Genomic DNA, 16,020 nt, shown 5'->3' on the forward strand with positions numbered 1-16,020 from the left:
TGGGCCTTTTATTTCATCATTCAGAAAACAGAAAGGAAGCGCTGATAATATACAACTGGGCAGGGAAGAGCAAGGAAACCCAGAGCAAGCACCTTATCATATAGATTACAGCTGTCTTCCAATAAATCTGATAACAAAATAACACAAAGCAGGCAAACAAATGACCAGTGGTAAGGGGGTAAATTGGGTGAAAAACATTTGCTAAGATAACAAGTTATACAAATATGAAAAAGGTGCAGATTGGAGTTTTAGTTCTCTAAACATTTCTCAGAGGCAGAGCTGCTCTGGAGGCAGAAATAATCTGATTGGTCGAGATAAACCTCAGTGGGGTTTTTCAGAGTGAACAGAAACTCGAACTTCATCAACAGAAAATCCACAGAACAAGTACTGACCACACTGTTTGATTGACAAGTGATCTCTGGGAAGTGCAGTGCAGAAACACCACAGATGGATCTCAAGGATTACCACTTTAATACTGAGGGAACACATTCAGGGATGGGGGGCTTTTTCCAGGAATATCCAACAACATCCTTTAGTAAAAAATGCCTTGTAACTGCAATAGTGTTCACATAGCAAGCTGTAGGCTGTCCAGTTAAACTCTATTTAAACGCCATTTAATTGCCATGCTTTCCTGGCCACCAAGATATGTGTATAAATTAACCCAGGGATGTACTGAACAGTTTAAACCCAGTTTAATTACCTTTCTAGCCCGACATAAATTTACATTACTGCTAAAATCATACGAATACACAAGGGTGGGGGTAGAAACCGATTAATAAGATGCATTTTGCCCACAATTTGAACCAGTATTTTAACCTAGCCTTGTAACCAAAATCACGGATGTTGTCATCAAAATTATTTTAAACAACTTAAAATACTGTACGTATTTTCAATTACTAAATTAACTATGACTTTAATATGAAATATGCCTATTTTCTGACTTCAAACCAACTTGTTTCTTTTTGCAAGGGATAGGAAGACGGTGGGAATAAACAATTACAATGCCATAACTACATTACCCAGCTCACTTTGCGCCAGTGTGAATTACTTTTCCCGCACAGTGCGCTCTTCTATTCCTGATTGGCTGAACGACACGCCAAGAAACAAAAGACTAGACGCGACTGGCTAGTGCCGTGCCTCTAGTTACCCGGATGAAGCGGTTTCCTATATATCCTGGACAGTTCTAGGCGGGCGTTGTAGTTCAAACCAAATAATCGGCAGAAGGCTACCCGTCTTTTTTTGTGCTGCAGCATCAGAAATTACTTGAAGATTTTAACTATGGTGAGGATTTAACGCTTGTTTATCGACTTATCAGAACGCTGGACTGTGTATCATAATCATTTGTTGACGTTAAATTATATTAAAACAGCCGCCAATGCACTGGAGTGAATAGCCGCTAGCGCTAGCTGCTATCCTAGCTTAGCACGCTAACTTAACGTTACTTGACTGCATTGGGCAATCGATAGGAAGGCTGCAGATCCTAGTAGCCAGACGGGGCGGTAAAATTGGCAACCTAATGCTAACGTTACCCAGCAAGTATTCAGCGCCACCTTGTTAAATATGCTGTGTCTCCGGGAGCCAGGCTAGCTACTAACGTTAATGTTTGTGTTTTTCCAGGCTGGTGGTAAAGCAGGTAAGGACTCCGGGAAGACCAAGACGAAGGCTATTTCGCGCTCACAGAGAGCAGGCTTGCAGGTTTGTCAACTGAAGTTCATTCATTGCCTCTGTTGTGCTTAACTACACTCGAGCTAATATCGTTTCTGAACACAGCTGCGGTTGACTAGCGGGCGGTCGTCGCCGCACGTCCGGCCAGTGAACCCTTTGTTTGGCCGAATTGACCTCCAGCCTTATCTCTCTCACCGTTGCAGTTTCCCGTGGGTCGTATCCACAGACACCTGAAGTCCAGAACCACCAGCCACGGCAGAGTTGGAGCCACCGCAGCGGTGTACAGCGCGGCTATTCTTGAATACCTCACCGCCGAGGTAACACTAGTTAACCTACTACCTTTAACGTTACACTCTCACTATAACAACCAAGCACCGTTGGAGGAGCGCGCTGTTTTTGCTTCTACTTAACCGCGCGTGCACTCGCTCTGCGCCCGCCCGCAGGTTCTGGAGTTGGCAGGAAATGCATCAAAGGATCTGAAGGTGAAGCGCATCACTCCACGCCATTTGCAGCTGGCCATTAGAGGAGACGAGGAGCTGGATTCACTCATCAAGGCGACCATCGCTGGTGGTGGTAAGTAGACCGCTGACTCATCTCCAACTACTTTAGAGTCTTTGGTTTGGTTGAACGGTTTCACTAAACTGCGACCAGGGTAGTTTTGGGTTTGTCATTGCTGTCTGTATTTTAATTTCAATGTTGGTTTTAGTTCACTGTGGGTTTTGTGGTCTTTTTTTAATTTATTTAAAGGCATGACAAGTTCAGAATAGGTATTTTTTATGTTTGCAACAGGTATTATGTAATGTAAACAATGAATCAGACATTATTTTTTTACATTTATTTCCTTTCATTTCAATTGTTTCTCTGCCCAAAATTCATGTTTTCCCCTTGCACATCAGCAAAATGAACTGAAAACATTTGATGGGTGTATATATTTTAGTTTTACAAGTAGACAGATGGTTGTACTTCACTTTGTTTTTGTTTTTTTTTGTTATATTTTATTTCAGTTTACAATGTTGTTTTTTTTTAACACCTAGTCTTGGTTTTAATTGACAATAATAACCGTATCTTTGTTTTCCAGGTGTCATCCCCCACATCCACAAATCTCTGATTGGAAAGAAGGGCCAGCAGAAGACTGTATAACCGGAAGCGCTGTGGAAGTTGTGCCATCTCAGGACGAAGTCTGCATCAAATGGTTCAATGTCTTTAGCTTAGTTCACCTTTTAGGAGTTGTTTGTATGGTTGGGCTTGCTTACTCACCTGGGGTATTTTTTTAAAGTGGCTTCAGAGAAGCTCGTTTTTTGTGTTCTGCCTTTTTTTTTTTTTTTTTTTTTTTTGGTGCTGCAGTTCTGTGTGTTCTGTTTAATCTCGCTAACTTTTGTGGCATTCCCATGTTTAAAGTGGTGTTTTAATAAAGCTCCAAGGTATTGTGCATCTACAGTTCTGTCCCTTCAGTCCTCATTTTCAGTTTGAAGCTCCATCTGTTCATATGAGCCTGCCTCTTTTGTTTAGGCCTTGTACATAAATAAGACTCCAATGTGGACGGTGCACATGTTTGGCCTTAGCTGTCGTTTTAAGTTAATCTTTAGCGTGAACTTTAAGATCAGAGCTGCCAGTTTGAAAGAATCCAACTCGGTCAACAAAAAGCAAAGGACAGCCACAGCTTGCATGTGATGTCATGGCATGCTTTTGCTCAGTTTTTGTTTTTTAGTACATCTGATCAATTTCAACTAAGGCTGAACAGCAGCCTACTGTTTACTGGGCCATTTCTCATTCTGTGTTAGCATGAATTGCAAAGCATGTGCAGCATTTTGATTCTACCACTGGACTGAAATGATTTTGAGGGGGAAACACTGCTGTAGTCACTTTTGGATTCTTCAATAAAGACTGGGCTGGCACAATCGGTGACCATTTTATATCCTGTGGTGTTTGGATGGTTTATTCACATTTCTGAAGGCTTGTTTGCATGAAATACATTTGAAGTCACATCTATGACTGCCAGTTTTAGCTGTGGATGTGCTTAGTTACATTTCTCCAGAAAAGTAAAACTATTTTTTTAACTTTCAGATTTTTATTGAAAAATTAAACATACATTTGAGGTAAAGATAGAAAACTGGAACATTCAATCAAAAATAAGGTCACAGAATATTACAACATCAAATAATTGTACATTTCTGCAAGGAGAGGATGAAAAAATATGAGGAGTGATGGAAAAATGTTTAATTTCAAAATAAAATGCAGTTGAATCGATTGATCTGAGGGAGGTTATCATGTAATTAATTTTTATTTGAAATATGCTGAGTTGTGTTTGAATCAGAATATTTGCATTCTTGAATAATACAATTTACCATACAATATAAAGAAGTTTGCAACAGATTCAACAGCCTTTTGTGATAAAACAAAATGTATCTTTCAGTAAAATGATCTACAAAACCAGAAAAGCAGGAGCCATACTGTGATTATGAATATCATTTCAGAAGGTGATAATAGTACTACATTCATAAAAAACGAATTTGTACATAAAATACATAAATGACAGACAGGAGAAGGTTACAGCTGGAAATACTGGGTAAGATTTTCAAGTCAATCTCAGCCTTCTTTCAACTAGAACAATATTTGTACTCTCCACTAGATGGCGCTATTACATCACCATCTTCAACTGTAGACGGCCAACCATAACCTCAGCTTTAGACTAATCTATTTTAGAATTGATCAATACTAGACTGGTTGCCTATGGGAAGCCCTTAATCTGAATTGATTCTAATGAGACACAAGTATAGATTAATATGTATTACTATCAGTGGTAGTAGTAGTAGTAGTGGTAGTATTACTAACATGGGTGTCAGTGGAGAGTTTTAGTGTCCCATGGTCTAAATGCATTAGAATTACATTAGAATATTTACAGATCCACCCATATAGTGCAATTATGGTATTAGGAACTGACTCGACCTCTATTCACTGTTTTATATATATATTTTTTAACATTATTTCAGCTAGTAGACAGGATTTAAATCCATGAAGTGTTTGGTTTCCCATATAAACAGTCCAGTTCATTCATCCACTGGGAAATCCATAGCTTTGAGCTTTGGCTGCCTTATTGACTGCATTATGTCATATTTGATAATTCTACCTTTATTCAACTGGTGGGTTTTCTTTTCCATTTGATCCCGGACAGTACAGTGATCCCACCTGTGGAGGACTATTTGTTTTCAGCTGTGTGTGGGTTTATGTGATATGCTGGAAGCAGAGGTGGAAAGTAACTAAGTACATTTACTCGAATACTGTACTGAAGTACAATTTTGAGGTACTTTACTTGAGTATTACTATTTTATGCTACTTTATACTTCTACTCCACTACATTTCAGAGGGAAATATTGTACTTTTACTCCACTGCCTTTATTTGATAACTTAAGTTACTAGTTACTTTGCAGATTGTGATGTATTATTATAGATTACTGTAAGCTACCCAGCAGTATATAAAGTAGTGGAAATCAGCCCCACCTTTTCCAGCTGCAACATTAAAGTGATGCTTACACATTAATGCATCAGTAATTATAATTCAATAATATAATATATACTGTATTATTCTGAAATGGGCCATTCTGTATAATGAGTACTTTTACTTTTGTTGCTTTAAGTACATTTTGATGCTAATACTTTTGTACTTTTACTTAAGTAACATTTTGAATGCAGGACTTTTACTTGTAACAGAGTATTTTTATACTGTGGTATTTCTACTTTTACTTAAGTAAAAGATCTGAGTACTTCCACCACTGGCTGGAAGATGCTCTTTATATAGACAGTGGGTAACTTGTTTAGGTTAATTTAAAAATGCACTAGGCAATTTTGCACTTTGGCGGCCCCATGTGGCAGCAGGAGATAACTGTTTGAATTTTGGAAAGTTTGAAGGACTTCATTACCCAGAAATCCTCTAAACTAAATGTCTTCTTCTCACTGTGAGGCGGTGAAGAGGTTCAGCCATCTTTGCTGAGTCCGGCTTTCTCTGGACGGAGCACTTCACTGCTGTTTAGGAGACACTTTTGGATTTCACTCTTAAGTGTAGATTCATCACTTCCTGTGTGGAGAACATTTCCCATCAGTGTCCGTACTGACACCAGAAATTAATTTGGGCAAATCTCAGTCAGTGTGACTTAGACTGATAAGACAGATGGATTTTTACATAAAAAAATCTTTAACAGTCTGGCTGATGAGAGTTTCTTGCATTTCATAACTCAATTTATTTTTCACTTAAAAACACGGGCGCATAGCGGAGGGCTCTTGGTCTGGAGCAGCATAGCCAATCTTGACATTAAGTTTTTATCAAGGCAGTGGTAAGAGAATCACAAACCAAAAAAGTACACATGAATATTTAAAACGAGTTTTTTTTTGTCTCATTGGGGGTTGGATTGGAATTCAACAACTTTTTCTTTAGCCAAGGAGAAGGAACTCCAGAGTGATTTTGCCAATCAATTAGGAAAATAAAATTGCTTCCATTTCACCTTTTGTGCAATGCAAATCTGATATGACATAAAACAAAAAAAACCTTTTCAGTGTGACACGGAGTTGGCATGCATGCGGCTCCGGAGCCGGTCTTATGGGCTTGTCCAAACTAATCAAAGACGCAGGAGAGGCTGAAGTCCTTAACTGGACAAATGAGTCACAACACCGCCTGTATGTGGCTGCACTTCCATCCTGCCACAGTACAGCTCCAAGGAATTACAACTCCTATAAATCTAATAATGAGAAGTGACTAAGCGGGTTTATGAGGAAATAATGGGAGTAATGGCTGGTAAACTGATACGGCAGATTATCCCATGCGCTACAACCAACACTCACACTAACAATGCAGAAGTAGGACCCACTTAGTCCACTTGTCAGCTTTCATGGATAGGTTTGACGATGAGATCTTTCATGTTTTCTCTATTTCAAGATGTAAAGGAACTTCCTCTTGAAATCAAACAGGCAAAGGTTTACGACTTGTGCATATAAATCAACTGGAACTGACATCAAACCCTCAATTTACACAGTGAGTTAAGAGTGTGAATGTGATTTGCAACATAGCAGAGAAGTCATTCCTTTTTCTTTTCATGAGGAAAAGACCAAACAAAAGTAAAGGAACTTCTTTTCTTGTCACTTTTGACAGCAACAATCTAAGAAATGGCCTGTTAAAGTCACAATCAGTGACATTTTCAATAGTGATTCACCCTATAGTTCATGAAAGTGACACATTTGCTGCACACAGTTTGATTGACAGGTAATCTCTGGGAAGTGCAACGCAAAAACACATAAAACGCATCACTTCACGCGACAAACTTCCACTAGCTCTAAAAGATGGAGGGAATTTGGTTTGAAGAATATAATCTGCTTTTTTATTTCACCACCACAAAAAATAAACAATTGGGTGAACAGCAGCAATGTTGGAGACAGTGTGGGCTGATGAATGCCAATCACTCACATATATATCTGGTCATGTATAAAAATACAAACATTCTGGGACAGGGTTATTCAGATTCTTGAGGAGATTTTATGCTATAAGATTCCCAGTGACCCCCGGATCGTGTACCTGGGATTGACACCCGATGACATAATTCAAAAGGAGGAGATCTATCTCTTCAAAATCCTGATACTTGCAGGTAAAAAGGCCGTCACAAGGAGCTGGTTGAAAAGTGACCCTCCAGGGCCAGGTCAGTGGCTGGACATTGTAGAAGAAATATACTCCATGGAAAAACTGACTTATTATCTAATATAAGGACTAAAGCAGGGATCCATGAACAATGCTGGGGAAAATGGACTGCATACAAGAGAAAAGATGGGTCATGTTCTTAGCTGGTCTGAAAAGAATGGATCAAAGGTTGTAAAGAGAGAGTAGTGCCCCCCCCCCTTTTATATTTTTTATTTATATATGATTTTATTTCAAATTTTGACATGTTGTGGATTTTGTTCAGTGTAATAGTAACTGAAAATAAATAAATAAAGAGTTAAAAAAAACAACCTCATCACTTCATGGGTTAGGGTTATTAAGGATTTTTCCCAGGAAAGAGCTACCAGACACCAGGGTGTTCAGAACAGACAATGGAAAAGCTTCATGAACTGGATATAGGTTGAATCACTGTTGTCTTATAGCAAATCAGTGATAGAAAGTAGCAAAACAGACATTCATTTATAAGAAAATGTCAGATTATTACTTTTTTCTTCAAGAGCAGCTGAATTTCTTCCCCGTTCCTTTGTTTCTTCTCTTCTTGGTCAGATCATTCCCGGAGCGTCTGCATCACGGGCAACGCGGATCAAAAGACCCTCTGAGAGTATAAATGGGTGTAACGAACTTCAAAATGTGCTCGGGCCTGATCCGTAATTAACCTTTGGAGTCTTTAACAAGCGCGTTTGTCCGCTCGCCTATTGATGATTTGTTTTGTAGTTCCCGGTGAAAAGCAAGAGTGCTAATGAGGCTCTCCTCCCAGCTCCAGCCGGGCAGGGCAGCACTCAACCATTAAGTCAATTAAGAGTAGAAAAGGGGGGGGGGGGGGGGGGGGGGTTGGGGTTGGGGGTTTGCTCGTTCTCATTTGGTTCTAATTAAAGGCCAGGAAGTGAAGCGGCGCACACCTAGCTTCGGGCTGGAGGTTTCTCTCCGGTCCTTTTTCTGGAAGCCATCAGCACATCTGGGCTCACTGGGAGGATTTGCCGTTTATTGGGTTTTTATACAAAGCTCATAGCAGCATGTCATCACAAGTCAGATGGAGAATTTAGCCTCTGTGAAGAAGAGCGCTGCCTGGTTTAGCCATTATCTTCATAAATACATCGATCAGACCTTCCATGACTGCTATAGTGGCACTTATAAAGAGTTATATTGCTCTCATAATGCCCTATGACCATGCTTACAAGATCACATAATGCATTATATCAGCATTCATAAAACAGACAACTTATAGATATAAGTTATGATGAACTATAAATAAAAGCATCTTGTGAGTGTTTATGACTAGTTATCTATCATAAGTTACCAGAAAACCGTAGAGTAGTGTATCACATCATATTGTCCCTTTAAGATTAAAAGGTTTTCTGATAACTAGTCATAAACTTCCATGATTGTTGAACAATGCATCAATACCCATTATGTGTTGTTATAAGCATGGTCATAATGCATTATGAGTGCATTATGATTCCTTATATGGCATGGCTTGATACGATACAATATGATGTGATACACTACGATGCGATGTGATACGATGGGATGTGATACGATACAATATGATGTCATACGATACGATGTGATACAATACGATGTGATACAATACGATGTGATACAATACGATGTGATACAATACGATGTGATACAATACAATATGATGTGATACGATACAATATGATGCGATACGATACGATATGATGTGATACGATACGATATGATGTGATACGATACGTACGATACGATACGATACGATGTGATACGATACGTACGATACGATACGATACGATGTGATACGATTTTTATAAATCAAGGCTGTCTAAAATTTACCCTGAGGTGGAGGATAAATGTGATAGATGTTTGAACCCCCATTGTCATTTGAGCCATATGTTTTTCTTCTGCCCACGGTTACATAATTTTTGGTCCGGTTATTTTAATATGTCTACCATACTGGGAATACAGCTGCAGCCCTGTCCATTGATTGCTATCTTTGGGACCCCGGATGAGTCAGGTCAATTGAATTCTGTACAAGAAGAAATGATTAATTTCACATCTTTACTGGCCAGACGTCGCCTTCTCCTACAGTGGAAATCTCCTAACCCTCCCTCTGTTTCACAGTGGCTCAAAGACACTGTGTTTTTTCTCAAACTTGAGAAAATTAAGTATACAATGAGGAGATACACTGATAAGTTTTTTCACAAATGGCAACCTTTTTTATCTTATTTTACAGACTTGCAGGTCCTGCCGGACTAAGGGCTGGTTTGCTAAATTCTGTTATGTGTCTTTACTATTACTGAGCCAGGGTGGGGTGTGTAAATGTTGGTGGGTTTGGGTTCTTGGGGTTTTGTACTTTTGTTTTTGCTGTTTTTTCTTATGCTCTTTCTTTTATGTGCGTAATGTGTGTGTTCCTTACTGTCATTTTTCTTTTATATGGTAAATTCTAAAGTGTACACCCATATGCTCATTGATATGTTGTTTAATACTGTTTTCAATAAAAAATATTTTGCAAAAAGAAATAAAAATGATGTGATACGATACAATACGATGTGATACGATACAATATGATGTGATACAATACGAGGTGATGCGATACGATGTGATACAATACGTACGATACGATGTGATACAATACAATACGATGTGATACGATACGTACAATACGATGTGATACAATACAATACGATGTGATACGATACGTACAATACGATGTGATACAATATGATGTGATACAATACGAGGTGATACGATACGATGTGATACGATACGATGTGATACGATACGATGTGATACGATACGATGTGATACGATACGATGTGATACGATACGATGTGATACGTACGATACGATGTGATACAATACGATGTGATACGATACGATGTGATACGTACGATACGATGTGATACGTACGATACGATGTGATACGATACGATGTGATACAATACGATGTGATACGTACGATACGATGTGATACGTACGATACGATGTGATACGATACGATGTGATACAATACGATGTGATACGTACGATACGATGTGATACAATACGATGTGATACAATACGATGTGATACGATACGATGTGATACAATACGATGTGATACAATACGATGTGATACGTACGATACGATGTGATACGTACGATACGATGTGATACGATACGATGTGATACAATACGATGTGATACGTACGATACGATGTGATACAATACGATGTGATACGATACGATGTGATACGATACGTACGATACGATGTGATACGATACGTACGATACGATGTGATACGATACGATGTGATACGATACGATACGTACGATGTGATGCAATGCGATGCGTCACGATACGATACAATATGATGTGATACTGCAAACTTTATTGTCAGATTTCTCTGAAATTATAATACGCAGTAGATATACTAGTCACTGAAAGTGTCACCCAAATATCTGATTCCCTGTGTCCCTCAATGAGCCGCCAGTTAGTTTTTGTCTTTTCGCCTCATCAAACGAAACGTTCCCAGCAGGAAACGCGGTGCGGCGAGCGGGGGTCGCAAAAAAAAAGCTCGTCGACTTCGCGGCAACTCTCGGACAAAGCGGACATAATGCCCCGTTTGATAACACAGTTAGAGAGAAAATGAGGCGGGACGCCGGGAGGGCCCGCGGATTGAAGTGTTTTTTCCCTCTTCCTTGTTCGAGTTCACACTCGGGTCCATCTGGTGGCAGGTGGTTCGGAGCAGCTGAATAGGCAGCGCTCCAGACTCTGCTCCTCGCTCATCACACATGGCTAACTTATCCGAACAGACACAATGCGAGCGGCGACGACACTCACCGCGCCTGTAATCTCTGTCAGGGATGAGACTTTGATTCAGAGTGGGGTTTCCAACACATTTGTCCACAATTTTTTTTTCTCTTTTTTTCCCCCTCCTCCGTTTCCCCCGTCCCCTCCTCTCCTTTCCTGTTGGGGTTCTGTGGCGGCGTGGGCATTGTGTGTGTGTGTGTGTGTGTGTGTGTGTGTGTGTGTGTGTGCGTGCTCACACAGACGGGGTGGGCTGGCAGGGGTCACGGTTCGCCGGCCCGCCTAGATCCATCAAGAGGAACAAAGCGGGGGGAGAGAGGAGAAGCAGTGCCAAGCCCCCCCCCTCCCTTCCCCTCCACCTCCCCCCTGAAATCAAAGACCAGGTTTGGGATTGGGATTCGCTCCAAAAAGCTGGACCCATTTTGATGGTGCAAGAGGGGAAGGGGGGGGGGGGTCTCGGGGTGCAAGGAGGGGAGGAGGGGGTGGGGGTGGGGGGGGGACTAAAAACAATAATCAAATCCACAGCGTCTGAGGACTCGGGCCGGTTCGAGAAGCCCTCGCCGAAGCCTCCGCATGCAGCGTCCCTCCTCGTCTTTCCCTCCTTTGAAGTCTGCTTGCTTTTGTTCTTTACATAACTTGATCTGATTTTTGAAAGGCTAATTTGTATGCATTTTGGGAGGGGGGAGGGGGTAGGGGGGGGTGGGGGGGCAGAACCGCCACCCAGAATTCCACAGGGGTGGGGGGGGGGGGGTTGGGAGCTGACAGGAAGGTCAACACGATTGGCCACAGGAAGAAAAAAAAAAATAATACAAGCAAAGCCAAAGCATACGATAAGTGCCTTTGAATTATTGTCGCTCTGTGCAAATTTGATGACAATGGCGGAGTGGTCAGGGGGCTGAAATCCCTTTGCAAACAGAGGCTGTGCGGGCTTTGGTGGTCTGCATTTTGCTGTCAGTTTCCCCCCCGGGGGAAGAGACAGCAATGAGCTGCACAAGCAGATATGAATAAACACTTCAAAGACTCTTTGACTTGGCTGATTCACATGAGCCGGACCCTTGTGTGTTTGTGTCATTTGTGATCAAAATGATGCACACTTACACCTTATCAGTGTGCAGCTGTTCACAAAGTAATGAATCAGTTCCACACAATGAATATACTTTTACTGTAAATACATGATACATTTCGTGAGCTTAGAATTATAAGGTTCTATCTGCCTTCAGGATAGTTCTGAGATATTGAGCTTCAAAGTTTTCATCATCCATTGAGATGGGTCCTTTTGTTTTAGGAATTACTGACTCAAAAATCATTATTTTCAAATAACACCACATATATGTCAACAGGCACTCATAGAATAGGTTCATGCGACTAACTCAGTTTTGACAAAAAGGTCAGATAGAACCTTATAATACCAAGGTCACGATTTATCATTGTCAATTTTGAGCACATTGGTGAACAAGAAGTGAGTTGTAACAAATAGAAAAAGGAAGCAGATGTTCATCATCTTTATATGTCGGCATTTTAGGGCCACTGTAAAAACAATAAAAATCTAATATTTAGAGAAAAAAGTCATAATGTTTTGAGAAAAAAGTCATAATATGAGAATTTTGAGAAAAAAGTTCTTGAAATCTTAGAATCAAAATCGTATCTTTGCACCTTAACCCAGTGATCACGTGGATTATAAATACACTGTTACAAATTGGTAAGAAATCTACTATTTATGTCATCTTTTAGGAACAAACCAATGGCATGCATTGTAGACATGACTGCATAGATTAGAGGCTTTGGGATAGAGTTGTCACAGACTGCAGGTATAACACAGACAAACGCTTCAGCAAGTGTACAAAATTCTTTACAGAGCGTAAAACAGACAAAAGGAGACTCTGCAAGTTTCATCGAGTTCAATCTAAAAAAACGTCTCTAATGCCGAGGAAATTAAATATAAGACCTTTTAAGATTTTTTGCTCCTGACATGAACATGAAAATGAAAAAACACTCTTGTCCTATCCGTGACTGGGCTGATTTCTCACAGTGACATTTTGAAGATTTTTAGGTAACACTTTACAATAAGGGTACATTAATTAAGGGTTAGTTAATGCTTAATAAGCAATAATAATAATAATGCATTTTATTTGTACTGCACTTTTCATTCATAGTGAATCTCAAAGTGCTACAGAGTTAAAAACAAAAAAACAAAAAAAAAACGAAGAAAAAAGAGATTGCTAACGAAAGTTATACATCATTTAATAGTCATCTTTATAAACTATGAAATAATGTATAAATTAATACCTTAGTTGACATGAACACATTAGTAAATTATTACCAGACACATTAGTGTCTGTTAATTAACTTAACTAAATAACTGTTAATTAAGGGTTAGTTAATGATTATTAAGCATTAACTAACCCTTAATTAATGTACCCTTATTGTAAAGTGTTAACGATTTTTAAAACTGAATTTAAGACTTAAAAGGCTGAATTTCAGAGTCAAATTCAAGACGTTTTAAGACGTATTTCAGGACGTGCAGACACCCAGGAAAAAGTTACACAATATTTGTCAGTAATAAATTAGAACAACCTGAGAGTTGTTATTACAGAAAGCAATTTTATAAAAGTTTCAAGAAGAGTTTTAAAAGAAGCATGTCATGCCAGTTCGCCATGATGTGACGCCTGGAATCGAAACCTGCTTCTGCACGTGTGTAAATAAACAAGCAAAACACGTTTTCACCGTGAGGCCGAGCGCTTTCGGGCGTTTTGCGGCGGCGGCGGCGGCGTGCCTTTAGACGAAGAGGCGAGGAGGCGAGGAGGCGAGGGAGGAAGGAGGGACTTTTCATCAACCTTGAGCTTTAATGACTTCCTCGAGGTGCTTTTTTGACTGCCGTCCAGAGGCCCGGCGGGAGGGGAAGCCTTTCTCCTCGGCCTTGGCCTCGTGCCAGGGTGACAATCAATGTCTCTGTGTCTCTTCTGTGGGAGATTATTTCTAAGGTCTCCCCCCCACCCCCCACTTTTTTTTTTTTTTTTTTTTTTTTATTGGAGGAAATGGTATTTGGAAGCTCAAACAGGATGTCCTGCTGGCTGGCCTGGACTCTGAACCGTTCCAGTGCCCCCCCCCCCCCTCCCTCCTCACCCCCTCACCCCCCCCTCAGGCTCCATTCTTCCTCTCTGGTCACCCCTCTCCCCCTCCTCCTCCTCCTCCCTCAGCTCCCCTCATTCTCTCAGAGGAAAATGGCTTAAGTTAATCCAGGAGGTCTAAGCAGTCACTTTCTCTTTTCCTCGTTCCTCGCCGCCCTGGAACGGTGGTGAAATAAAACACGAGTGAAAGTTTCCTTTAAATGGAACCACTATGGTTCCATTTAAAGATGCAGTAAGTACGATTTTTGCTCCCTGATGGTACAAAATGACCATAATATATCTGGGGGATGGGGGGGGGGGGGGGGGGTAGGGGGGTGTCACATTTCAGCTACGAAGGCTAAGAAGCCTTGTTCTCAAGTGGAAAAAGCAAATGACAAAGCAGCGTTATTATTCCAGTAATTAGCATGATGATAAACAGTATTACCTCTTCACTAGACATTTAGCTAGCTCACACCAGCTCCTCTATTTCAAATGAGATAAACCTGCTGAGGTGAGCTTTCCAGTTCAAATGCCATGAGTCAGAGGTGTGACCAAGTCAACTTTGCTCGAGTCCCAAGTCAGTGTCAAGTCTTGATGCACAAGTCTCAAGTCAAGTCCCAAGTCTAAATGTAGATTACAAGTCAAGTCCAAGTCAAGTCCATGTCATTAATGTCAAGTCCCAAGTCTAAATGTAGAACAGCAAGTCAAGTCAGAACAAATCAAGAGTCCAGTATCAATTTAATATCTTAAAGAAAACTAAATATCTAGGACTTTTCAATGCAATACGTTTTTAATAGGATAAAAACTTGGTAAAAGCATCATGAGTTTGATTTCTAGAATCAGTTTCAACTTCAGTAAATTCAATCATTCCATACAAATTCAGAAAACAGAATTTAAATTCAGTCGTCTGCTGGAACAAATCTCATCACTTTCAATCTAAGTCATTTACAATCTCGAAACCCATCGTCTATCGGTCTGACGACGATTAGACTCTGGGGGCGACGGCCAATATTTCGGGGTTTCCGGTGTAGCCAGCGGACATCCGGGCCAAGACTTCCTCTTCCGTGCTCCGGTCATTGTTTACAGTCCGATTAGCAACTTGAGACGCGAGAATGGAGTGTAGAGAGGACGTCTCATATGCAGATATCTGTTTATAGAGATTAGCTGAAATGTCGTCTGGACCTAAAACACCTACAAAAAGTATCGATGTTTGTGTGTTGTGTGGAGAAATGTTCGACTCTCGCGTCTCAAGTCCGCTGGCTACACCGGAAACCCCGAAATATTGGCCGTCGCCCCCAGAGTCTAATCATCGTCAGACCGATAGACGATGGGTTTCAAGATTGAGTCATTTATACAAACACAAGACCTCAAGTCAAGACTTTAGAAACCTTTTCAAGTCATCAAAGTACAAGTCAGAGTCATGCATCAAGTCTCAAGCAATTCAAATTGTGACTGGAGTCTGACTCGAGTCCAAGTCATGTGCCTTGAGTCCCCACCTCCCCCACCTCTGATTTTTAAAAACACAATACATTTACAGACATATACTTCTATACAGTATACTGTATATTGGCTATAGTATGTACTGTATATAGTATAGCATGGTGGATGCTATTTTCTGGTGCTAGAATCAATTCTGCCCCATTTTGTATGCCATCTGATTAGCTTCTCGGTTGCTTTGTTCTGGTTAGTTGTTGGGTGTGTTCCAGTTGTTCCAAGTATTAGCAGTATTGTAGTAAATCCCAATTTTAATGTGCCAAATGTAAAATATGTAAGAGGACAATA

At 40.4% G+C, this 16,020-nt stretch overlaps 1 protein-coding gene across 1 annotated transcript; it reads left to right on the forward strand.

Moving 5' to 3' along the window:
• The first annotated feature begins 1,179 nt into the window (after positions 1-1,179).
• LOC139667262 (histone H2A.Z) lies at positions 1,180-3,191 on the forward strand. Its single transcript, XM_071546712.1, has 5 exons — positions 1,180-1,281; positions 1,618-1,695; positions 1,869-1,982; positions 2,109-2,238; positions 2,744-3,191. The coding sequence occupies exons 1-5, from the start codon at positions 1,279-1,281 to the stop codon at positions 2,803-2,805; spliced, it is 387 nt and encodes a 128-aa protein (XP_071402813.1). The 5' UTR covers positions 1,180-1,278; the 3' UTR covers positions 2,806-3,191.
• The last annotated feature ends 12,829 nt before the right edge of the window (positions 3,192-16,020 follow it).

The sequence above is a fragment of the Centroberyx affinis genome, unplaced genomic scaffold (genome assembly GCF_046629955.1).
Source record: "Centroberyx affinis isolate AG114_WGS23_722 - 3 ecotype Tasmania unplaced genomic scaffold, CSIRO-AGI_Caff_v1 ptg005392l_1, whole genome shotgun sequence".
Taxonomy (NCBI): Eukaryota; Metazoa; Chordata; class Actinopteri; order Beryciformes; family Berycidae; genus Centroberyx; species Centroberyx affinis.

What these genes read in the sequence shown, in the direction of transcription:
- LOC139667262 (XM_071546712.1), top strand. An exon ending in TTGAATACCTCACCGCCGAG is followed by an intron (nt 1,983 to 2,108) that starts GTAACACTAGTT and finishes GCCCGCCCGCAG; the next exon opens with GTTCTGGAGTTGGCAGGAAA. An exon ending in GGCGACCATCGCTGGTGGTG is followed by an intron (nt 2,239 to 2,743) that starts GTAAGTAGACCG and finishes TTTGTTTTCCAG; the next exon opens with GTGTCATCCCCCACATCCAC.